At 32.2% G+C, this 26596-nt stretch overlaps 3 protein-coding genes across 6 annotated transcripts in view; all 3 read left to right on the top strand.

Moving 5' to 3' along the window:
- Positions 1-21872, top strand: part of LOC142342248 (protein SLC31A2-like) — a 39763-nt gene extending 17891 nt beyond the window's left edge. For all 4 annotated transcript variants that reach the window (XM_075393518.1, XM_075393519.1, XM_075393515.1 and 1 more), the window contains exons 2-4: positions 8561-8627; positions 16211-16409; positions 21560-21872. In XM_075393518.1, the coding sequence (XP_075249633.1) occupies positions 8561-8627; positions 16211-16409; positions 21560-21758 (465 nt within the window). In that variant the 3' untranslated portion in view covers positions 21759-21872. The remainder of the gene's footprint in view (positions 1-8560; positions 8628-16210; positions 16410-21559) is intronic.
- LOC142342839 (small nuclear ribonucleoprotein F-like) overlaps positions 1-26596 on the top strand; it is a 537554-nt gene that overhangs the window by 188799 nt on the left and 322159 nt on the right. The gene's annotated exons all lie outside the window — the stretch shown is intronic.
- Positions 1-26596, top strand: part of LOC142342838 (vesicle transport protein GOT1B-like) — a 456129-nt gene that overhangs the window by 188799 nt on the left and 240734 nt on the right. The window lies entirely within an intron of this gene.

Below are 26596 nucleotides of genomic sequence, written 5' to 3' on the forward strand. Positions count from 1 at the left end.
TGTTTCTTGGAAAGCTTTTAAATTTAACTAACGCTTCATTTTTGATTTTGTATTCTCACATGGGAGCTTAGAATTTGTTTCTTCTACCTAGAGAAGAAAATCTTTTATCTGTTACTTATAAATTATGTTATATCTTTACGCTGCCATTTGTGTTATTTTTAGGCTCCTTGACCTATTTAAACTCATTTGGAAATTCAATGTTTTTTTTAAGATTTTTATAAGATCAATCGAGCTTATGCATTGCTAAAGAGTGGGATCTTGCAAACATCACAAATCTTAAATTGACTTGGTGATCTTTCAATAATCTTAAAATCTTGAATGAGTAATGTTTTTTGAAAACAACCATGTTTCAAGAGATCAGAACTATCGTAAAAATTACTGTAGTTTTTCATTATTGGGGTAAGAAGATCATTTCCTTTCACTAATTGCTTAAGCAGCATTTTTATTATAAAGTAAGTCCCGGTTTCATGTCAATTCAGTTTCTTCGTATATCTCATTGAGGTAGTTTTATCTCGATATCCTGTAAACCGTTCTGCTTGATCTTATCATGAAACCTTTTAGGAATCAATCTCTCTGCTTTGATGACAGAATTGTATCCCAGTTTTTTCAACAAGCGTTGCAAACGTGTTATTGGTGACATGCTGGCTTTTATTTGTCATCGAAAAAATTTCACGCTCATGTTATAGTACGGTACTCGTTACGAAACAAAAAAAATTGTGAAACTTTTTAATGTCGTGTTTTTGCCCCATTATTTATGTTTTGGTCAAAAGAATATTATTCTAGCGAAACCTCCCACAAAGAATGGTTTCATCTATTTCTTGGAAATGTTGAGTCAACGAGCTATAGTAGCAGCTAGTTTCAACAAATCGGTGCCACAAATATGGAATTTTTTCCTTATTTCTATCTATCAAACCTGTTTTGCCAATACGGAATGCAAACGTTACCCGTTTTGCTCCTATTGTTTTTTAAATTTGTATAAAATCGCTCATTAGCCAGTTCCACTCAAACATCTCAAAAACCAACGGATGAGACTGAATTTTTTTCTGCATATATCCGGGACCGACAATTATACATCTTCAAAGAAAAAACCACTAGGAGATATAAACAAAAATAAACAATGAACCTTAATTTTTCCCGAAATGGTTATATCATCACAAATGTTACACCTTATGATTACTCAAGGATGAATTTGTTACGCCTCTTCAAGACAACTTATTACTGATCAAGTTTCTTTTATTTTTTAAAACGTTTTTACAAAACAATAAATTTGCATATAGCAATCTATTTAACACAATTTAAACTGTTGCATAAGCATTATTGGATGCAGAACCAATAATGCTTACGCAACAGTTAAATTGTGTTTAATAAATTGTTTGATGCAAATTTTTTGTTTTGTAAAATGTTTTAAAAAATTTTTTTAAAAAATCTTGATCGATAATAAATTGTCTTGAAGAGGTGTAACAATTTCTACCTTGATCAATGATATGATTTAATGTTTGTGGTGAAATAACCACTTCTGAATAATTTAATGTTAATTGTTTATTTATGTTTCTTTCTCTTAATGGTTTTTTTCTTAAAAGATGTATAATTGTCGGTCCCGGATATTTTGGGGAAAATTCAGTCTAATCGTATGCTTTTTGAGAGGTTTGAGTGGAACTGAATGTTCACTGTGCTTATTAACGCGCTATTTAAGTTTTAAAATAAAACGCATGAATTAAGGTTTTCATGTTTTCACTAAACGTTGTTTTTCTCATTAATTTTATTCAAACTCAATATCATTTTTGTGTTGTCCACGTAAGTATCGTAAATGTTAAGCTAACTCCTCAATTGAAAATTGAACGCACCCAATTACGCTTATCTTTTCACATTTATCAAACTGTTGATCAGCATTGTGGCGGAATAAATTTCATTTTTTTAGGATGTGGGCCTACGTTGTGGGTTTGCACGATATGGATCACACTATGGCCATATGTCCATGAACAATGGATCAATGGTGATGATGATGCAGTTAAAAACATTGTTTTTTTGCTGAAAGTTTCTTTCAAGCCCTGCAGCCGTTTTCTTAAAGTAATAATTAGTGCTAAGACCCTAGCTGAGTGATCGCCCTTTGAAAATACAGTGCTCCCAAATGTGTAACTAGACGTTAAGTAGACTGGAAATGAAAAATGAATGCCCTCTGGCCCAAGGCGACCAAATTATCAGCATTATACGCTAAAGTGCTGATAATTTGGTCGACTTGCGGCCGAGGGCATTGAAAAATGTTGTCTATCACTGGATGGCTTAGAAATATGAAATTACACTGATAAACTGGCAGATATCAAATCGTCGGTCGGAAAAAGCTTTTCAATATAATTTTTCTGCAAACAATTTTACAAATTTTGCAACATTGCTTTACGGTCAGTTGAAAATAGAGCTCAACTCAAACTAAACGTGAATTTGGGTTTTCCGTGTAGCAGTCTGAAAAATGAAGTAATTAGTGTAGTGTGAAAATTGGCAAAAGAATATACAAAAATAAATTTTAATAGTATTGGAAAAAATATTTTCGGATAGAGTTTCAATCCTAAGCGCCAATTATAGTGATTGACAGTAGACATAGATTAAACTGGACATGAAATTATCAGAATAATGCAAGAATTTGAGTCCCGGATATTTTGGGGAAAATTCAGTCTAATCCGTTGGTTTTTTGAGATATTTGAGTGGAATGATATTTGAGTTCACAGTGCTTATTAATGCGCTATTTATGTTTTAAATAAAACGCATGAATTAATTTTTTCATGTTTTCAGTAAATGTTGTTTGTCTCATTAATCTTATTCAAACGCAATATCAATTCGTTGTCCAAGTAATTATTGTAAATTTTGAGTTAACTCCTGAATTACTAGTATTATTATTTTCAATTGGAAAATTGGACGAACCCGGTTTTGCTCATCTTTTCACATTTATCAAACCGTTGATCAGCATTGTGGCGGAATAATATTCACCTTTTTAAAAAATTTTTTATTTGTTATGAAGGCATAACATCACTGGAATTTTGAAACTAAACTTTCCACAAAAGTAGGGATAGATGTCTGATAACAAAAAATTTTGAATAGTGACTTTGTTCTGTTTTTTTCCTGTTCTGTTGTTTCTTTATAATTCTTTATTCGTTGTCTTTCTTTTACTGCTTTTTTACTTGCTCTCTGTAAAACATTACTGCCGATGTTGATTTTAGCCTCATCGGTTCCTTTTGAATTGTTTCTGCTGCAGTTCTATTGATGTTGATTTATAGCTAATGTTTTGTTTTCAATAGAAATGGAATATCATGCCATCTGTTGCTGAATAATTTTGGCACGTAAGAAGTAATTTACTTGGCAAAAACATCGTTCATCCTATCTGGCTAAGCAAAGATACATTATTTCTAACGATAGGTAAAGTATTCATAATTTTAAGCGAAGTCATGTGCGCCATCAGGTGGACTTGCTGCAGATTTGAAAAAATAGAGAGAAATTGGTACCAGTTTTGGATCACCGATGGAAATATCGGTTATATTTCTCAGACCCAGACCCGGACGTAAAAAATAAAATGAGTGAAACTGGATTAGTTTGCAAGCAAATATAATCTTTATGTTAATTTGGTTATCGGATATACAATACACTTTACTCCAGATACTCCATAATAAAACGTGCGGAATTAAAACATTTGTTAGCATTTTTGCACACTTTTTGGTGCGCTTTTTTCACACGAATCAACTAATTTCCTATCGCGTCTACCTTTGGTTATTATCAAATTCATTTGCCAAAAATAGTTTTTTGCAATTAAGGGTGTATGAAGTAAAGTATGCAAAAATGCAAACTTTAATGAAAGAAAAAGAAAGAACCCGATGCAGTGATTGGGTAACAAAAATGCTGATTGTCTGGGCGACATAAACATTTTTAGCTCCCGCTGCTTTTTCGCTTTTTCGGAGCTGAAATGTTTGAGAAAAATAAAAATTACCGCAGCCGAAGTTATGTTTTCAATGGTTTTCAATGTATGGTGTGAAGTTCATAGAAATTGCAACTTGGATTTAAGAAATTTTTTTCAATGCACGTTTTTTACGAGCAGAAGTTGTACTCGTTTTTGAAGAATTTTGTTGTTTTGAGTCTTACTTGATCAACATTCCTTGACATTTGACAACTCTTCAAGAAATTCAAGGCTGCAGCCGTTTTAAAAGCTTCATAAAACGTGTCTGGAACTTTTGTCGCATAAAAATAGAGTTTCTATGGTTTCTACGGTTTGGTTTTTTTTTAATTTTTGTGAATATTAGACCGATTCGCGTTATTTTTATTCACATTTTCCGGAAATTTTGCCTAAAATTTTGTCAATTTTGCTAAAGTTTGTAAAATTTGTTAACATTAGTACTGATAAAATTATTTATAAAGACAAAAAAGTACTACTGATTATTTTGATTTAATTCTTTGGCTAAAATTTTGGCTAAATATTTCAAAATTTCAGCCTTATTACCCGGAATAAGCTTCTTTAGTCCACTTTGACTAAACATGCAGGAAGTACACAACCAAAACAACTAAAACAATCTTCATAAACTACAAAGAGGGCTAGTTCTACTTCTACTTCCATTGAAATTTTTCGGGAAGAAAACTTGGGTGATTTTTGCTAACTTTACTCCATGATTATCAAAAACGCGGCATTTATTTTTGATCTTTAAATTATCTTGATCTATAACATTCGAAACAATTGAGTGCTCTTAATTGACGAACAGCAGTAGCAAGACTGATTTTGGTCAAATCTTCGACTGTTACAATACAACAATAATTCGGATTGTAATCAGAAAAAACAAATCAAATCAAAACTGAAGTTTGGTTTATCCAAATGGCTTTATAAGCAGTTCCAGATTAATCTAGTTCCTTTACCCGATAGATTTTGGTCGCTTTGACTTCTAAAATTGTTTGGTTTTTAAATAAACAATGGCTTGTTGATTTATTTCACTGTTTTTCACATAATATGGTCAACTTGTAGCTTAGTGTCCGCAAAGAACGAGTTGTTGTTCCTCTTCTCTTTTCTACTGAACTAAAATAATTCTTTAGCGCGTTAAGCTATGGTTTTCTGATTTTGAGAGTTTTAGATTTTACAGTTTTATTTTTTATTTGGAACATTTTTTTTCAGGCATTGGCACATTTTTTTCACGTTTTTTCCTCGATTTTTCACATTATCAAATTAGTGTAAGTTCACATTTTACTTTATTGGCGTTGAAAATAAGGCTTAATTGAACTAACAAATTCATTTGCCAAAAATAGTTTTTTGCAATTAAGGGTGTATGAAGTAAAGTATGCAAAAATGCAAACTTTAATGAAAGAAAAAGAAAGAACCCGATGCAGTGATTGGGTAACAAAAATGCTGATTGTCTGGGCGACATAAACATTTTTAGCTCCCGCTGCTTTTTCGCTTTTTCGGAGCTGAAATGTTTGAGAAAAATAAAAATTACCGCAGCCGAAGTTATGTTTTCAATGGTTTTCAATGTATGGTGTGAAGTTCATAGAAATTGCAACTTGGATTTAAGAAATTTTTTTCAATGCACGTTTTTTACGAGCAGAAGTTGTACTCGTTTTTGAAGAATTTTGTTGTTTTGAGTCTTACTTGATCAACATTCCTTGACATTTGACAACTCTTCAAGAAATTCAAGGCTGCAGCCGTTTTAAAAGCTTCATAAAACGTGTCTGGAACTTTTGTCGCATAAAAATAGAGTTTCTATGGTTTCTACGGTTTGGTTTTTTTTTTAATTTTTGTGAATATTAGACCGATTCGCGTTATTTTTATTCACATTTTCCGGAAATTTTGCCTAAAATTTTGTCAATTTTGCTAAAGTTTGTAAAATTTGTTAACATTAGTACTGATAAAATTATTTATAAAGACAAAAAAGTACTACTGATTATTTTGATTTAATTCTTTGGCTAAAATTTTGGCTAAATATTTCAAAATTTCAGCCTTATTACCCGGAATAAGCTTCTTTAGTCCACTTTGACTAAACATGCAGGAAGTACACAACCAAAACAACTAAAACAATCTTCATAAACTACAAAGAGGGCTAGTTCTACTTCTACTTCCATTGAAATTTTTCGGGAAAAAAACTTGGGTGATTTTTGCTAACTTTACTCCATGATTATCAAAAACGCGGCATTTATTTTTGATCTTTAAATTATCTTGATCTATAATTTCGAAACAATTGAGTGCTCTTAATTGACGAACAGCAGTAGCAAGACTGATTTTGGTCAAATCTTCGACTGTTACAATACAACAATAATTCGGATTGTAATCAGAAAAAACAAATCAAATCAAAACTGAAGTTTGGTTTATCCAAATGGCTTTATAAGCAGTTCCAGATTAATCTAGTTCCTTTACTCGATAGATTTTGGTCGCTTTGACTTCTAAAATTGTTTGGTTTTTAAATAAACAATGGCTTGTTGATTTATTTCACTGTTTTTCACATAATATGGTCAACTTGTAGCTTAGTGTCCGCAAAGAACAAGTTGTTGTTCCTCTTCTCTTTTCTACTGAACTAAAATAATTCTTTAGCGCGTTAAGCTATGGTTTTCTGGTTTTGAGAGTTTTAGATTTTACAGTTTTATTTTTTATTTGGAACATTTTTTTTCAGGCATTGGCACATTTTTTTCACGTTTTTTCCTCGATTTTTCACATTATCAAATTAGTGTAAGTTCACATTTTACTTTATTGGCGTTGAAAATAAGGCTTAATTGAACTAATAAAAATCTTTAAAGGAAATCATTATGATATTAACGGCTTCGAACCCCCTTTCCCGAAGAATTTAATTGAACTTTGTATATTTCTCTTTAGCTGTCGTTCTTACTTTGTCTTTTTAGTCGTATGAAATTTCCTGGAGTTTGACAGGTCTTATTGATCTTCTTTGCAGAAATAAATTAGACTACATTCTGATTTGAATAGATAGCTAAAGGTTTTCATGTTTTTAAAAAACAATTGTTTTGAAAAAATGAAAAAAAAAACTTTTTTTTAATTTTGTTCTTTTTTGTCTATTTGTTACCTAGTCTCGTGTGTTACAGTTCACATATGACAATTTTGTTGTCAAGGGAAAATCCATGCGTACAAAATCTAATGTTTTTAGTAATTTTGTTTATAACTTACTGGCTTTGACACAGTTTATTCGCAAAAAAATAAAAATCATTCATGACTTTTTTCTTAATTTGACGCTCTTTTTGTAGAAGTCAGACAAATTCTGAATAGTTTCAGATTTCAACTGCTTCATTTGGACAAATAAATGAATCTATTTATTTATTTGATTTTGTAGCTAATGGCTTTTACGACTTTGAAAATAATTGTTTTCGAAAAAAAAAATATAACCTAATTTTGCCCTGTTTTCTCTGTTTTTGTCTGCCTAATACTTATTCCTAGTAAATAAGAATTGGCGTACGGCATTATTGGCGTTCATTGAAGGCTCAATTAAACATAATTTGAGGGGCAAAATCTGCCTTTACGGCTTCGACAGCGTTTTCTCTCAAGTTTTAATTGAATGTTTGTTTGTTGTCTCTATTCGTTGTTCTTTTTGTAACCGCATAAAAAAATTGAAGACAGACATAAAAAAAATGAATGAGACAGGTCATAATTCCGTTTTTTGGAGGTGTATGGGATCATAAACTGGTTGGAGGTTTTCAATTGCTATCTAATGGTTTTTATTACTTTGAAATTATTTAATTCTGATGTTTTTTTTTGTTTTTTTTTGTCTAATTTTTGCCGAGCCTCATTATGGACTGGTCTCAAATCATTTTAGTGAAATACAAGCTATTTTGGTTAGTTTCAGTTTTATTTGGTGCTATTTTGTCTTTGTTATTAAGTTTTTTTTTAAATGGACATAAAGTTGGATAAAATTAACGTTTGTTGTTGTTGTTTGATTTTGCTGTTCATCTTGACTTGCTTTCCTTATGCGGGCAGAGCTGATCAATCTAATGCGGCACGTTTTGCTCCACTGAGTTGTTTGCTTTGGATGCAATCTTTTTGTTCATACCTCTTTTTTTTTAAAAGTACTTGAATTTTTGGTGGTTTCATATCTGTTCTATATTTGGTTGACATTTATGCCAAAAATATGGACGAGCGGGGTCGGAAATTTAGGTGCAATCTATCTTCCTTGTTATTAATTATAGCATTAGGTATTTTTTTACCTCAATTAATTTCGATTTCGTATTATCGCTTTTTATTGGGTACGCTGTCCTGACACCATGAACATATGCAGTCTAATTATTTTCCTGTAACTTTCTCAATTTGAGGGAGGAAATTGTTTTGTCTTAGATATAAAATGACTTCAGGCATAAAATTGTCTTAGGCATAAAAATGTCTTCAGCATGAATCCAAATAAACTAGGATTTTGCGATTTTCAGGTCTGTCTATCGCCTGACTAGGATTTTACTATTTTTGCGACCTTTTGTCAGTTTTGAAGACCAAATAATTGTTCATGTTTGGTAGAATCAGCTTAATAAATTTGTTTCAATAGTTGTTTCAATAACAAAATAGGCGTTGCATTATTTCACATCTACATGAATAATTATCGATTAAATGTTTCAGATGTCGTTCACAGCCAGCAGTGACGTCACTATACTGTGGGAAAAATGGGAAACCAAAGAGGCATGGCGTAAGTTAGCAAATTTTCCTCAAATTAAAAAAGAATATGGTTGGAGAAATTCTGGAACTTTAGGAAGTTCTGGAACAAATTTTGTAGAGCTATGATGCCGTCCGTAACTATAAGTTCCGTCTGGCCCAGGTCAAGGGTCGTTTTGGTCTGGCCCAGGGTTGGTCTTGGGTCTGTTCGGTCTGGCCCAGGTTCATCCGGCCTTGGGTCTGTTCCATCTGACCTAGTATGACCAAAGTCTATTTGGTCGGGCCCATACCTGAATCAGGGTCTGTTTGGTCTAAACCCCCTGTCCGCGACCCAGGTCCGTCTGGCCCATACCTGCTTTGGGTCGAGGACTTCATCCTGGTTAGATCTTATGCAGATGAATTGAAAATGGGAAGACGGAACAAGAAATTTACACATTACAAACATTGTGCAAGAAAATTATTTATGAATTGTTAGCCTTTATAAAAAAGAAAATTCAGCTGAAAAAATAAAAAAATATTGTCAAGGTCTATAATATTAAGCAGTATTTTAATTGTCACCTATTTAAACTATGTGGATCTTAGACGGCGACTCTTTTTGCCTATTTTCCCGAACTCTTTAAAAAACTTGAACTTTAGAACCTCAACTTCCTGAGAAGTCACTTCTTAGTAATCATACTAAGATCATATATGATACCATACAAATCATAGACTATATATTAGTATGATCTTAATAAGATTTCCATTTTTTCAGATATGACTTTCTCTGGTTTTTAACAAATCACAAATGATCGTTGTATTAAAACAAAGAAACCATAAACAATGCCGTTTGGTAAAACGTCGAATAAGCATATATGATTTTTCTATGAGTACTGAGAAATCATACGGTCTTAGTATGATTTTTAAGAAATCACATTTGATCTTAGTATGTTATGATGAATGTGTCCAGCTTTTTTCGTGATACCTCTTAATATCTCGAACTGCAAGAAAAACCGTCCGCACTTCAGGCGAGTTTTCTTTTGCAACCCAAGAAAAAAAAACAGAGGCTCTGATAGCTAAAAAGACACAAAGGTTCCGGATAAGCCAGAACCTAAAGAAAACAAAGCAAAATGTAGCACCATAACAAAAAATGTAGCACCATAACATATAAAAACAAGGAAGCCATGCAACGAAATGGGAGAAGTCCCAATAAGGCCACAATGAACGGGGGCACCTAAGAAGAAACCAATTTTTTCTATTTGGAAAATCATTTTTTGCCAGAATATTAAAAAACAAAAAATTTGCAGCTAGATTCCATGAAACCATATATGACTTAGTATGATTACTAAGATGCTTTTTGTTAATAAGGGCATCATTTTGTTGTTTGTTCACTTTTTGACTGAAAGTATGGTAAGACTGGTTGGTTTGATCTATTTTGCTCTATTTTAAACTATCAATCAATTTTTTTAAGATCTTAGTATGATTGCCAAGAGTTCATGCAAGTCATATATGACTTTGTATTTTTTTTAAGAATCATATATCATCTTATGATTGCCAGGAAACAATTATGGTGAGCAACACGGGTTGCTATTTTAGAGCAATATGCCGACTTAAAACCCTCAAAATTGTGACCAAACTGCAGAAAATTGTAATTGATAGTAAATTTTTCTTATTAACAATGTAAGGGACAAAACTATTCAGTAAAATCATTGCGAAACGAAAAAAAGATCATCTTAGATAGAAAACCGCAAAAGAACTACAGAGTTTGGGATTGGATGATATATTTCACCATCACTTTTCCCCTTCATTAGACTCCTGCCCTTAGAGAATTTCAATTATTCGACTTACCTTTTGGAATTTTGCTTTTGAAATGCCATGCCATATAAAACCTATTTTATAAGAATATTTTCGAGCTCAAAAAGTTTTAATTGGGGCGAACGCCATCAAGACATTTTTATTCAGAAATCCTTATGACTATCTGCAGAGAAACAAAAAACAGAATAAATGTTTTCAAAATTAAGCATAGTTAAAAAAATAGAAATATAATGAAACAAAACACATCCAACTTGATTGAAAAATTGAGGAAGCTGAACATGGAAAAATTTAGGAAGCTGAAAATTTTAGGAAACACAGAAAAATTGTTGATTTAGACAAGGCGATTGAACAAATTGAAAGCGACATTTTGTTTCAAGTGAAAACGCTTAAAATTGAACGCTTCAAAGAGTTAGGTAATGTTCAAAATCAGTTCAAAAGTGACATTCCAACTAATTTTCATAGTAGTTTTAAAAACTCAGCTACCTGTGAACAGGAAGAAAATCAACAACACAAACCTTTACACATTATAGTCATGCTTCTTCTCAATGAGTGGAATGGAAACTCAAATTCTATGACTTAACTAAATTGATACGTTTCAGGTATATCTTAATGCAAAAAAATGATTGCCGAGCTGCCGCTTCCTAAATATTCCTGTGATTACCAATCTAGTGTTTCATACCGGCCTCTAGGAAACATTGAGCAACAAATTTGCTAGTTTTAAACTTACTGCAACCCCAATTTTAAGAACTGCTTATAATTAAACCTTAATTAGAAGCATGTCAGCATGTTCCAGCAATCAAAACCATATCTTTCAAAAATATGTGATACTGTAAACATAGCCGACTAGAGCCGGGCTAATTTCTCTCCAACGAGTGGCGAGAAAATTGGCTTCGTCAGTAGCTTGCTGCGCTGCTTTTGAAGGATATGATGGGGGGGGGGGGGGGAGGATGTGAGCAAGAGAGTGGTATGGGAGGGGTACACGTTTCATCTATTCTTTTTTCATTGAAGACTTATTTCAATTTTTGTTTTGCTGCTAGCGTAGGAGCAATCCTCATTGTTTCATGCTGCTTTAGATTGCTCTATTTTCTACATATTTCTTCCTGGCCATTATTACTCCAATAAAATTTTGTACAGAAGTTAGATATTTTTAATTCATATATCAATAAGGAAAATCGTTAATGTGCGATCGCACATGGTGCTCCGACCCCAGCTCATCGACATTTTTGACTTAATTGTCAACCAAATAAAGAAAACATAGCAGGATACGTCCTGACGTACAATTAAAAGAATTTTCATTGACTAAACAGAAAAAACTAGACCTAGAATGGACTATGAATTAAGGGAGAAAAATATTTTTAAAAAAAATAAAAAAATAAGAAAAAAAAAACAGAAAATCAATGTCAAAATGCAGCATGTGAACACAAAAAACCACTAGCGAGAAATGAAAATTTAATTCAAACAAAAAACTAGGCCTAGAATGGCTGTGAATGGATTGGGAAAACCATTTAGAAAAAAATTCCGGTTTGAAAAATCGAAAACACAGTAAAAATCAGAGTGAAATTGCCGCAAGTGAACAAAAAAACCACTACCGAGAAACCGAATTTTTGTTCAAACACCGTTTTCTCACTCTACTTTACGCCGCAAAAGCACTCGCTTTTTCGCTCCATTTCCAGTTTCGGCGTGACCAAAATCACTACTCCAATTTGTTTTCAAAAATCATGAAAATGTGTGAACAGATCTTAGAAAAAAAGACAGCGCCCCAATACAATTCAAATTCTTTGAATTGTAATAATCGAAAATAATTGTTTGAGTTCTAAAAAATTGCTACACACCCAAACTACTAACTGAATTACATAATGCTATGGCTCATTACAGAGCGCAGGCGATCTGCCATTGAAAAGACAGCAAGAAAAAAAAACAAACGATAAAATAAGCAAAAACAAAAATTTCACGGCAAGAACTTAATATCTAAACTTTAAAGCACCTAATAACAACTTCAAACAGCAATCATAAAAAACCTTGTCTACACAAAATTAATTCTTTTCAACTTCACAGCAGATGGGATTTTTCCTTAAGCAGAATAGGTAACAAGTCGGCAAAAAGAAGAAATAATGAGATCAAACTCGAAAATCATTTTTCAAACCAAAAACTTTTCTCAACTTAAAAAAATTCCAATCCTCTAAAAAGTCATTAGCTTTTAACAAAAAATGTTTTGATAAACTTTTAAAAAATAATTACAAAATCGAAAGAACTTGTCTTTGGTTACACTAAGCCATAGAAACAGACTTGATGCAGAAAAACTAAAAAGAAAACTAGAAACAATTTGCGAAAACGTAAATTATTGGAGCCATTAAAATCAATAACAATTAGCTGAATATACTACTTGTTCTTTATACTAATTCAACTAAAATTATACTGAATGATTAAATAAGTTCACTTGAGCATCATTTGGAACCCATTGGGATCTGTTAATACGCGAATGCGTCAAAAAAGAGAAAAAAAATTGACCACTCTCAAAACTTTTGTGAAAACGCATATTTTCCAACAAACATAACATCATTTATGAAATAATATCAGAAAACACGTTAGTTTGTGAATTACCAGGAATTGGATAGGACCTCTCAATGATAAGAATGAGTTACAATTTGACAAAAAGAACAACAAAAACTAAAAAGTATGAAAAAAAATTGGCTATACACTGTCTGCATTGACTAACCTCATTTATTCAATCGCAAATTAGAAGCTTATGGAACCTCTCAGCATTTTACAACTACAGAAAGAATTAAAAAAAAACACGAATAAACAGCAAACTCAAGAAAAAAATTGAGAGAAAAACGTGTCGCAACTTTTCACCAAAAATTTTTCTGTTTTCAGACGATTTTCGAAACAACAATGGGATTTTTATTAAGCAATATGACATCGCAAATTCAAAAATTATAAACACATATTTTAAATCCACAAAATTTTTGAGGAAACGCAGTATCAACGCCATCAAATTCATTCAATAGCTTGCAATAGAAGACATTAAATACGCTAAGTTAGGCCCCCGATGGGAAAACAATGAAGTTTTTTATTCATAGGTTATCAATAAGACATAACATTAAGTCTTATGGCTATGAAAACAACAACAAATACAGGCAAACACCACAAATCAGCAGAAAAGTGTAAAAACCATTTCAACCATAGATTTATCTCTTAAAACTTTTTCGGTGATCCTCTTAACGTCTTCTCTAAGCCATAGGGAACAAGTTAATTTGTGATTTACCAGGAATTGGATAGGACCTCTCAATTTTAAGAATGAGTTACAATTTTACAAAAAGAACAACAAAAACTAAAAAAGTATGAAAAAAATTTGGAAAACGAATAATATTTTAAAATTTAATACCATTCGCTATACACTGTCTGCATTGAGTAACCTCATTTATTCAATCGCAAATTAGAAGCTTATAAAACCTCTCAGCATTTTACAACTACAGAAAGAATATAAAAAAACACGAATAAACAGCAAACTCAAGAAAAAAATTGAGGGAAAAACGTGTCGCAATTTTTCACCAAAAATTTTTCTGTTTTCAGATGATTTTCGAAACAACAATGGGTTTTTTATTAAACAATATGACATCACAAAATCAAAAATTATAAACAAATATTTTACATCCACAAAATTTTTGAGAAAACGCAGTATCAACGCCATCAAATTCATTCAATAGCTTTCAATGGAAGCCATTAAATACGCTATTTTAGGCCCCCGATGGAAAAACAATGAAGTTTTTTATTCATAGGTTATCAATGAGACATAACATTAAGTCTTATGGCTATGAAAACAACAAATAATACAGGCAAACGCCACAAATCAGCAGAAAATTGTAAAAACCATTTCAACCATAGATTTATCTCTTAATTTTTTTTCGGTGATCCTCTTAACGTCTTCTCTAAGCTATAGGGAGCTTTCAGATTTTAAAAAGAACCAAAATTACAAAAAATTTACAGAAATTAAAAAAAATAATTGTTGTCAAATTCAAAAAACCAATAGTTTGAAGATAAAACCGCCAACCAGATTATTACATGTTGCAGTAGAAAAGAAGGGAGTCATGTTTTAACTCAGGTTGACTTACAGTTCACAAAATATATTTAGGATTGGTTAATGTTCACAATAAATTCAAAAAAAATTTTTAAAGTCTTAACAGCCGTCAATTGTCCACTCAAAGCACTGGATAGGTTCACTTTTCAAGATCACAAAATTTAAAGATAAGAATGTTTTCCAAAAAAAACAGCTTTCATGTAGAATTCGACTTTTATTGATAGTGAACTTCACAATCAATAAAATTCGATCACATTGATAGTGATACCTTGAAAACTAAAGTTTTTATCGACCTTAGTCTATTAGGAACACGAAAATGATTCTTTTTATAGCTCGAAGTGTAGTTTTGAATTATTTTTTCTATGGAAAATATCTTAATTTGAACAAAAATTGCACTAAAAGTGAACAAAATCATGCCAAATATCTCGTGTCCACGCAAAACTTCAATGCTCGATAACTCTACAAAAAATGAAATTAAAAAAAATACTTTTGAATTCTACGCTGGACAAGTTTTTTTATTGATACCACTCACATTTCTCTGCGATGAAGATATCCATTGCAAAATTGAGTTAACGAAAAAAAAACATTTGTGTATATACTTCCCCTCAAGTATCACCCACAAGTGGGGTTGGAACAAAAAATTACTGAAACCGTAAATTTGACAACAGTCTTGTTGAAACTATTAAGTAAACTAAGTTCCTCAAATGGCTCATACAACAAAATATACCGCCTAGAAGTGTAAAAACAAGCTTGACAACAACGATAACATTTCTCTCCCCAACAAAAACCACTGGATCTTAATGGAAAAAATTTAATTCTAATGCTTCGTGGCAATCAGGCTCTGAACTAGACAATAACCTTGCAATACAAAGAAAAAACTCCTGAAAACTAGAGTGTCATGAAGTTTATAACCAATTTTTCACCATCAATAAGCTGCCAACAATAACCTTACAGTTGAGACCCACCTCAAAAGCTATGAATCTGATCTTGCAACACATTCTTAGCAAGTTTTAGAAGAAGAGCAGTTTTAGAAGAAGTTTTAGAAGAATTTACACTCAGGAGATTAAAATAGAAAAAAATAAACAATTTAATTTTACGGATAAACAATTTAATTTTTAATTTTACGGAAAACTCACATAAAACAATGCGCTTCAAAATCTCACCTGCACCAAAAACTTTTTTCAGGGATAAGATAGCAGAAAAATTGCTTTTCTGTGCTTATCAACTAAATTTGCCTATAGGCAAGAAACAGCCGAAGCTTCGTTGAAGAAACTTAGGAAAATCGGACAAAAATTTGCTAACCCATTCTTTTTTCCCAAATATTGGTCGCCAGCAATTTTGAACCAAACATCTAAAGATATCAAAAATTGTATTAACTTATATGAGATTGAGTGACAAGAAGTAAAAATGTGATCGAATCACCTTTGAAAACTGTAAGCTATCGCTCAAAAATGAGGCATGAATTGAAAATGTTTTCTATTCGCTCAGCTCTTGTTTTTCTCGGCAACTTGACCTAAATACCTACTTTTCACACGCGGCATTTCCTGTTTAATATACACTCCAACAAAATTATCGGTCCAAAAGCAGATGATGTGCCAATATTCCCCTTCGAGTCTTAAAAAAAGACAATGACTATTTAAAAATTAACATCTTTGTTTCCCCAGTTTTGTTATCCAAATGAAGAATTGTCCTAAATTTTTTTTTGTGAAAACTTTATTGCGGAAAATTGAGATTTTGTGTAATTTTAGAGCTCTTCTTATCCTGTGTGTTTTGGTTCATACTAGCTGTAGCCTATGAAGGCCTCAAAGCTGCCAGAAACTTTGTATGCCAAATTTACGCGGCTGGGTCGTCATCTTCCTCACCTCCCGGATGTTACAGCAGCAATGGAACAAGTGAGAGTGGCCCTGAGAGCAAGAGGTCTCTGGTCAATGTCAAGTCATCCCCACCGTAAGATATTCAATTTCAAGTTTAATCTGACTTTCACGTGTATTTATGTTGATGCCTAATGTAGCTTAATGTGTTCAAGTTATGTGCACCCACCTTTCTGCATAGCACGCAAACTGTATGACAAGCGATAAGTTAAAAAGAGGCCTTTTTCAGCACACCTATTACTGTATAGTTATAGTCTGCAAACCCGCATGTAATGTGAGCTGAGAACTGCATACCAGCCCTGCTATTTTTTTGCTACACCAATTTTGAAAGCCCATTAGAAAACCTAACTTGAAGAATTAAATCATTTTTTGAAGAGACATTTTCATTTTATTGATTTCTGGAGCAAAAATTGAGGTTTAACGTTGCCGCGTCTTTTTCCCTATTCATGCCATTTCACGTTTCCAATACGGGTTTCAGATAACTAAAATATTAAAATTTGGTAGGTTTTATTATTTTTTTTTTGTTCATTTATTATTTATTTGATCACTAGTAGATAGAGCTAATATTTCGGACCCGCCATATTTGGTAATAGGACCTTTATGCTAACCTAGTTTTTAATTCAGTTTTGTCCAATCAATATCTTTTCCCGAGATATAGAGGAAACGCAAAGAGATACTAATGGAAAAATCGTATGAGACTGGATTGATCCGTGAATTATTTTTTTCCATTCTATTGAACTACTTGAGGATAAAATGAGGCTTTTAGTTTTCAAATTTTTCCGCTTTTGATACCTAATTATGCCAATATATTGATCGCCAAGTTTTAAAAAAATATATGCCAATCTTTTGGCACATTATGCGGGTTATTTTGATAGTAAGGCAGACCATTTGTGGGCTCCTTTTACAGCCTTAAGGTATAAAGAGTTAGGGCTACTTATTTCTGCGCGCAAAGTAGGCCTACCCATATCTCTCAATCAAACCGACTCTATAAAACACTGAAGATACTCGTCAATTATAACGGTGGTTATAAAGAATAACACTGGAGTCAGAGGTATACAAATCGTGCAACTACTCTATTAGACGGAATATAGTTAGTGGAGTTAGCACTATAAAAAAGAGAATAGTGTCTTCTCTGTCTCTGACAGGCTGGAGGTGTACATTCATTATATCTACTGCTACAATTGCTTAGTGTATCCGGGATACATTGACAAAAATGTCAATTTTTTCATTCCATATAAGAAAAAATGTTGTAACATCTTTTACGATTTGCTATAATGCAAAGATTTAAAAAAGGGTCGATATCAGTAAAAATGGCTGCTTGCTGACATTTTAAGATGGTCATCGATTGCTTATGAAAAAGAGAGATGAAGATGTCCACCTAGAGAACCTTTTCGCGCACCTTGTTTTTCCGACCCACTTTAGTGGGGGAGGAGCTATATACTCAAATTGTTTTTTTTTGTTCAGACATTTTTAGCCGATCGATATAATCATCGTACAGATTTGTGAGTGGAATCATTAAACTGCACGTCCAGCGTAGAATATGAAATTAAAGATAGTTTTTCATGTTACGTTTTTTATAGGTAATTATCGGGGTTTAAAGTTTTGTGAAGATTGGACGTATTTCAGCCGTTTTTTTTCACATTTTTGTATTTTTGACCAAATTAAGGTCACTTTAATTACTAAATTAGATAACTTAAAACTGTGACCATATTCTTTTGAAGCTGACAAACGAGGTACTTGTACACCCACTGGCTTTGATAGTCTTCTTGAGTTATAATTTTGCCTTTTTTGCAAATTTAAACCCAATAAATACAAAAAAAATACTTTTTTTGTTTTTGACAAATTTCGAGATATTGGTAACAATTCATCTATTTAGCAACCAATTGAACAAATGACTGTTTTGTTAGACCTGCAGCATTATCTGAGTTGATCTTGATCTCGTCATGGATCCTTACGATAAAATGTTTTTTAGATTTTATTGGGGCGAGACTTTTTTTCAAAATATTTTTCCGCTATGTAAATCTTTTTATGTAAACTTTTTTTCGTTACTAGAATTTCGAATCAGGGCTCAATTAATGACAGAAGTTTTTTACAAAACAAGGCTCAATGAGACTATATTACGGTTTCAGAACTAAGCGCATTGTTTTTATGGCTCTGACCAATTGTTTTTGTAAAAGACTTTTGATGTACATCTTCAATTTTGCTTTGATTTGTTATCTATTTTGTAGCCCAATGACTTATTGCCCCAAGTCAAAGATCCAGTTAACTGTTAGGACTTATAAATGAACCTTGACACCTCTTTCAGTTGTTATCCAATGTCTATTATAACTTTGAATAATTTTATTTCAAGAAAAAATTGGTTAATTTTTGAAGCTTGCCGCTATTTTTTTCTTATTTCTCTCAATTTCGGGCGCAGTCTCAGTAAAAAACAGGCCAAAACAAAATTACTGTGGGTCATAAATTTTTGCCCGTAACTGTTTCATGTTCAACAAATAGTCTCTCTTTTTTTATGCTACGCCTTTTCAATTTTTTTAAATTTTGAGTTCATTTTGTTTCCTTGTCAAATTATTGCATTATTGACAAGTCAAATTTAAAAAACGCATAGTAAAAAAAATATACTGCGTTGGAAAAAGGCGTTTCGAAATAATTAATTTTTTTTTTATATAGTTTACGCTTTTTGGGCTGAGACACAGTTATCTCACAAAATTTGATACATTTTCTTTTGTTTTTGCCTATTTTTTTGTTTTCTTTTTTGTTGTTATTCGCCATATACTTAGTAACGATAGGTCTCAATTGCATTTTGTTGACCTAAAACTCAACTTAAATAAAAATATCAGTTCACAGCTGATTTTTTAATGACTTTATAATTAAAAAAAATTCTGTATCATTTTTGCTTTCATTTTCCTAACCATATAACTCAACCTCACCAATTAGAAGTCTCAATGACTTTTGTTGATAAAAACATTTCTAGTTATATGTTTTGACTGATTGCTTTGACCATTAGTTTTATAAAATTTTTGAGATTTCTATACTGTTCAATTTCTGGGTTTCTTTTTGTTGTCATGTCTATGTTATCTTTTATAAAGAAGACTCCTTGACGTTAAAAGAGGACAAAGTGACAATGTACTGTTCTTACAGGTACCATCCTATAATTAGAGTGCCTTGAAGATTGTGATCTCGTAAAATTGTTTGAGGTTTTGGCTTCTTTATATATTTGTTGTTATTTTGTGGGGTCGTGACTTAGTCTCATTATTAACAGGCCCAATTGGCATCCTGAAGTATTGCAACCTATTCCATCGCGGTTTGTTGAAATTGTTAGCCTGTTACGACTTTTGAAATTTTTTGTTTTAAAAAATATAATAGGTTTTTGAGCTTTGTTTTTTTTAAAAAAAAATAGTTTTTCGGTTGATTTATAGCTCAGTTTCTGTAAAAACAGGTCACGGCCCGTTTCCCGTGAAATATAATTTAATCTCTATTGCAGTTTTAGCTTCAAACATTTGTTTCTTTGCTTTGTTGCTACTGTAACTACGAGATTTGACAAAAAAATTTGAGATTTTTTATATTTGTATCTTTTATATTACTTTTCTTTCTTTTTATTTTATAACAATAATCGTAGGTCACATCGGCTTTAAAATTTTGCGCAATTGAACATTGGATAATGAGAAGTCTCAATTGCTTGTTATTGAGATATAAATGAACAAATTTAGGGATTTCAGTCAATTTAATTTTTTTCAAAAATAGGAACGTATTTTTGAACTTCGCACCTCTTTGCTTTTTGTCGACCAATTAACCAGTTGCATTCAGGAGAGGTCCCATATTTTTTTCTATTGATGTTTTGGTTATATTATTTTTTATGTTTTTATTGGATGCAAGTTTGATTTTTTTATGAAAGGATTTATTATAGAAATAGAGTTTTGGTTGTAAATAATGTTTGTTGTTTGATATATATTATTGTCCTTTCTAGTAGTCCTATTATAAATAACGTTCATCGGCCCTCTAGGGTGGCGTTTTTGTATTCCATTGGTTCTTTATGGAACGATATGTATGTTTTTGAAAGTTTTCTATCTCTTCATCATTTGGTAGCCAATTTTGCCAAAAATGGGGGTGAGCGGGGTCGGAACTTTATGTGCGTACGCACATTACCGAGCGTCTTTCTTCATAGTTTAAAATCTATTCGTGATTTATCTTCATCTTTATTTTTCTATCTTTTGCTATTTTCTCATCACAAGAAGTTCTTATGACAATTGCACACAAAATTTAGTTAAGATAAATTTATCCGAACAGATAAGGCAAAATCAAATACGTTAAGTAAAGTTAAAGTTAAGGCAAGGTAGGAGCATTTAACATCAACTGTTAAGGGAAAACGTTAGGTTAGTATAGGCTAAGTACATTTTTTTAAAATTTATGATTGGCAATTCACTTGGTTATAATAATTATGGTTACCAATACAACAGATCAACAATTTAATTAATCAATTCGTGGAATGTTTGTTTTTATTCTCCCCACTTTGGCCAGGTAAGCAATTAAGAAGGAATTAACATATCTTGAGCTGTTTTTATCGATTGGCTCAACTGCTGGAGTTCTGCTCACATAATCAGGTAAGAACTCAATGATGACAACCCGTACTTTCAAGCCAATTTAGGGTAACAATAAGGTTTTCTATACGTCAGTGAGGCCTTAGCTTTTAAGGTAAGTATGTTAAGAAATGGCAGGAAGTTTAAGGAAAGTCATCTAGTTAAATTCACATGATTACGTCTCACTAAAGGTTCCACTTGCTCTGGGTACATATAAATTTTAGGTCTGTTTATTTTTCAATTTTTTTCTCAATTCTTTCGCTCTCGTTTATCATCTAATTGAATTCAAAAATGTTTTGGTAGTTAAATGCATAAGTCCAATTTGCTTAGAATCAATTTTAGGCAATTCTATCTTTTATAATAGGTGCCATTGTTGAGGCTTTTTATTACCCGAGCCCAAAATCAACTATTTAGATAAAACTTATACAAGGTGAATCCAAGCTGCTGTCCTGGGCCGATTTAATCACGTATCAAGACTTACGCTGTGACTTTTGAGCTCAAATTTACCTGGTCTAAAAACTCCAAAAAAGTGCAAAATAATCCTACCAGATACTAATTCTAACACAGCATAGTGTGACCAGGTGTGAACATGAACATGAACATAGGTGGGTGATTAAACTTTTAATCTGAAAAATGTCTGCTTTCCTTTCAGCAAGATCCTCTCAGTGGAGCATTTGACACAGACACTGTTGCACTTCCTTCAGATGACATTGGGATACCTGTTGATGTTGGTGGTGATGACATTCAACGTGTGGTTGTTCATTGCGGTGATCCTCGGGTACACAGTGGGCTTCTTCCTATTCGGATGGTGGTGTGCCTCAGATCAGAGCAAACATGACCACTGTGGATAAACATTTTTTTAAATTGAAAAATCAAAATCAGAGCTGTTTATCAATAGAGTTTATTTACCTAAATATTCCTATATATAACTCAAGTAGTTGTTTAGATTTAAATTTTTCCAACAACTTTTGGCTAGCGTCTTGTCGAATCGAGTTATGGAGAGGAATTGGAATTGAAAAAAGGGAAGCTGAGCAAGAGCGCTAAAGGAGCTCAAAATCCCTGAGTACCGCAAGAAACTAGAAAATATATATCAGCTTTAAATGCTCCCATTCACCCAACAGTTTCAAACTTAAATAACATTTGTGGCTTATAAGACGTTTGAAATTAATCTCTAGAATATTTGAATAATTGAATTAAGTTTATCCAGTAAAGACAACTTCTGGAAAAGTCAATGCAAAGAGCAGTCCAGTTCAACAAGTGCTCACCCTCAAAAATAGAAATTTATCAAAACAAATCAAGCAATTCAGAATTATCTAGAATTTAGAGCTGCTTGAAGTTTTTGAAAATGGCCAAAAACCTTACAATAATCATGCTTTTAAGATCAGATGGTATAAGACACAAATCTTGTGCAAAGTAATATGCTTTCCTCAAATGGCTCTCTAGAGATTTCTCGCCAATAGCGCTGCGACTCCTCGCCAGATGTTGCATCGCCTTTTTGGTTCTGTGTGTGTTTTGTTTGTTCTGCTTCTCATGCCAAGTGAGGATTCTCAAAAAGGAAATCTCACGGAGCTCTTGAAACATTTCAAGAAAGACTGCAGACAGGTACAGTTCAAAAACCGAAAGATTTGAATTGCTGTGCTTAAATGTTGTTATGTGATGGGTCCGTCTTTTGAAAGATATAATTCGGCAAATGCGTTTCTGCTATCTCAATATTTTATTCAGATCTGTCTTACTAGCACTACTGTATAAAAGTTTTCCGTATTCTATCAAAAATTTCACGTATGAATTGTAAAAGTTAGCAGTTGAAACTTGGTAAAAAAGTTTTTCGTTTTGAAAAACATGCCACTTGTTCTGTTCTTTTACAAACATGCTCAACATGCTGGTTAAAAGACAGTTTGTATCAATGAAAACACTTAGATATTTGTAATAATACATCACTTTAGTAATTTTTCCATCAAAAACAGCACTAAACCGATTTCCTGGTCCGAAATTGACTGTGCAGCATTTATCTAAATTGATGGTTAATTTATTGCTATCAGTTTAGCGTTAAATTCCTCACAGCTCAATATTTCTCATTATCCTTTACACTTATAATTAACGATCACTTTTTTCAGATTTCTTGACTCAGATAACTTAAGATTCACCTTAATTTTTTCTGTTTTAATTCAGTAATTTACGTAATTGTTTCCAGGTATTACATTAGTTGTTTCTGAAAAGACAATAAATTATGAAGTTTGAAATTTACGGAAGTAGTATCGGTTGCCTTAAAGGTTAACAAAACGGATCTGTTATATGGGCTCACATATAATGTTACAACCCTTAATATGCCACGAACCTTAACAGAACTTGACAACATGAAGACAGTTAAGTTTAGATTTATATCAATAGAGTTAACAAATCGCTAAGTTATACTTTCAAAGTCCGCTTTCTGTCCATTGATTGTTGTATCATTAGTAAATAAATATCATATCGAGATTTTATTTTCTTACAACCTGGTACCAGATTTGAAAACAACCAATAATAGCAGGTTTAAATGGCAGTTTTCTTCATCGTTAGAAAAAAATACATCGAAAAAAATTGTATACGTCATTACTAAAGAAAAACTGGGTTCATAATACTGGGTTTCTAAATGTCTTGAATTAAAATAATTATTTTTTTCTTTTGACTAGTAATACTGCCTCGAAATATGCTCCAAATATTCATTTGTGAGTGCGTGTAATCGAGGTGAGGTGGTCGAATTATGATTCGACTTTTTTTTCAGGGGGTACCCCCTCCCAGACGATAAATACACGGTCTGGACAAACGATAGGGTAACACTAATTCGAATCATGATCTGGCATCAACGAATCATAGTCCCGAAATTTCGGATATGCACGGCTTATTTCGAATCATAATCGGACTCAATCGAATCATAGTCCCATAAAATCTTTCTGAATCGCCCTAATTTGGTTCATAAAACTGAATAAATTCGAATCATAGTCTGATTAATTTTATAAGTTATTGAAACCTGTTTTATGTAAAATTGGACTCTCAGAAAGATCGTGTTTTTTTAAAAAAACTTGTCAAATTTCTACAATCAATTATCAAACAAATTCATGTTGGCGCAGTCAAGCCAGGAAAAGTTTCAATTTTTTTGTCATCTTAATTCGGCCCTCAATATCCATTTTTCGATTAATTTCTTTTTTTTAAATGTTTTAAGGGAAATTTTGTGTAACAGTAGCAATATAAAAGCAGTTCAGTTTGGTTTCAAAGATCGCAGAAGAGCAGGAAAAAATGTGAACATAGATCGGAACAATTCCTGTCAAACAAAATTCTGTAGCCTTAATAGATCGCACAGTTTCCATATACACTTGCAATGTCAATATATCACTTTTAACGCTTAAATGTTAGTGTTAATGCAATTGGTCAAGAAAATAGAAAAACCGAAAAATAAATTCTGTTGGAAGTGGCAAAAAATGAAGCCTAGTTGACGTTTCATAATATCAGACAGCAACATTTTTTCTTTTTGGTATTGATTGCTCCGTTCAAAAAGCGTCAAATTTTGTCTCTTACTATTACTGTTGTCATAAAACTTTAAAGTTCTGATACGGTTGGAAGCATTAAGAAGCAGAAAAGTTTGAAAAAAAAACATTTTTTCTATTGAGACAAATATTTTGCTGAGGTTTAGAATTAGTTTCTTAAACTTACTTTGATAGCAGTTATCTTTATACTTCTTTACCAGAAAAGCTGCGTTTTTGACCAAGTCAGCCAAAAATACCTATTTATCAATCACTTGTCTTAACTTGCACAGGTTAAGGATGAAAATTTTAAAAAAATTTTGTCCACCTAATTTGAAAATTTCAAAAGATTTTTAATGTATCAGTAGCTAAAAATTAGCTATTTAATCAGAAAATTGTTGTATTATTCTTTTTCTCCGACAAAATTGAAAGCGGTAAATTAAATCATTTGATGTTTTTGGTTGGTTGTTTTCGGATTAGTGCATTATTGCAACGATTGAAATTGCCCTAGCATACACGTTATCTGCTGATCATAAAAAAGTGAAACAAGAACTTTTGGGTGAAGAAATATAAAAAAAATTCATTTTTTTCACTCTTTTTCATCTACCTTTACCTTTCATTTAAAATCAAATTATATTGTTATATATCAGTTTTCCCAGCTGTCATTTTCTCTCTCCTACATTCTTTCGAATTGCAAAATTGTGAATTTCAAGCTTCACAGCTTTTGGTTTCCGACAAATTTGAAAGCGGTAAATTAAATCTTTTGATGTTTTTGGTTGTTTTTTTTCGGTTTAGTGCATTATTGCAACGATTGAAATTGCCCTAGCATACACGTTATCTGTTGATCATAAAAAAGTGAAAAAAGAACGTTTGGGTGAAGGAATATAAAAAAATTTTCATTTTTTTCACTCTTTTTCATCTACCTTACCTTTCATTTAAAATCAAATTATATTGTTATATATCAGTTTTCCCAACTGTCATTTTCTGCCTCATGCAGTCTTTTGAATTGCAAAATTGTGAATTACAAGCTTCACAGCTTTTGGGCTGCAGCATTTCACAAAATGTTTGTACTACTGAAATGGCGTTTTCCTGTCTTTAATCATCATCTTCTTTTTGAAATTTTCATTTGAAAGAAAAACTGAAGATAAAAATCCTTGTTATTGAAGGAATTTATAATGGCTTCCACCTAACAATTTCCATTTCTTGCAGATACACTTCGCTAATTTTAGAGGAGTATATTTGGTTAGTATGAACTAATTTATTCGGAATAATGAGGCATGTTGTTTCGGCAAAATTGAATTTTTACCTATTGGTCAAACTGCTAAAACTACCCTCACAGATGTTTTATTCAGAACACGTTGAGGCCGTCGTTCAAAATTTTTATATACTTTTGTGGGGTTTCGTTTAGGTTGACCCTTAAGTTGAAGTCCATTCGTGTCTAATTGGGACAATTTAAATAAAGTTTGTTTTTCATTTCACTGCGTTTTCTTAAAAAAAATATTTGACTTTAAAACAAATGATAATTTGAAGATTCTGTGCTTTCATTTCCAGCCCAGTTCTTCCTGAAGAATTAAAGTTTGCTAGAGTAACGAATGCATAGAAAATGTTGATAAGAAGGGAGAGAAGGCACTATAAAAAATTTTGAGGTAGCCATTGATTTGAAACCATGAAACATTCCAGCGCACATTTTATTAAAAAAAACCAATGAAGAGACGGTTCATTGAAACAAGAAGAAACCTGTCTTGACTCTGATAATTTTTCTTTTTAGTCTAATCTAAAACATGACATTCTTTAATGCCAACACTTTGTCTAGAGATGTTTTTTCAGTCAAAACACTGCCCAAGTTGACTTATTTTGGGCCTATATACGGCCGTGGCTCTCACCAAAGTCAATACAAACTCTTTGCGTAGCCTATTTTGGTCGAGCAGTCTTTTCATGGAAAATTTTTGTCGGAAACAAATTTTTCATGGGTCGAAATGTTTGATAAATGACAAAAATTTCTAGATTCCCCCTAGAAATACCTTTCAACAAAATAAACTAAACTTGATTTTTCCACTGCGTTTACCGCAAATCCTTTTCTACTATTTCTCTGACTCTTGAGAAAAGTGAATTGTTTGAAGAATCGGCTTGAATTCGGCGATTTTTTTCACGGCATTCACCGCATTCATCGCTAAAAACCGTAATTCATACGG

The sequence above is a fragment of the Convolutriloba macropyga genome, chromosome 7 (assembly GCF_964194025.1).
Source record: "Convolutriloba macropyga chromosome 7, txConMacr16.3, whole genome shotgun sequence".
NCBI classification, from domain to species: domain Eukaryota; kingdom Metazoa; phylum Xenacoelomorpha; order Acoela; family Convolutidae; genus Convolutriloba; species Convolutriloba macropyga.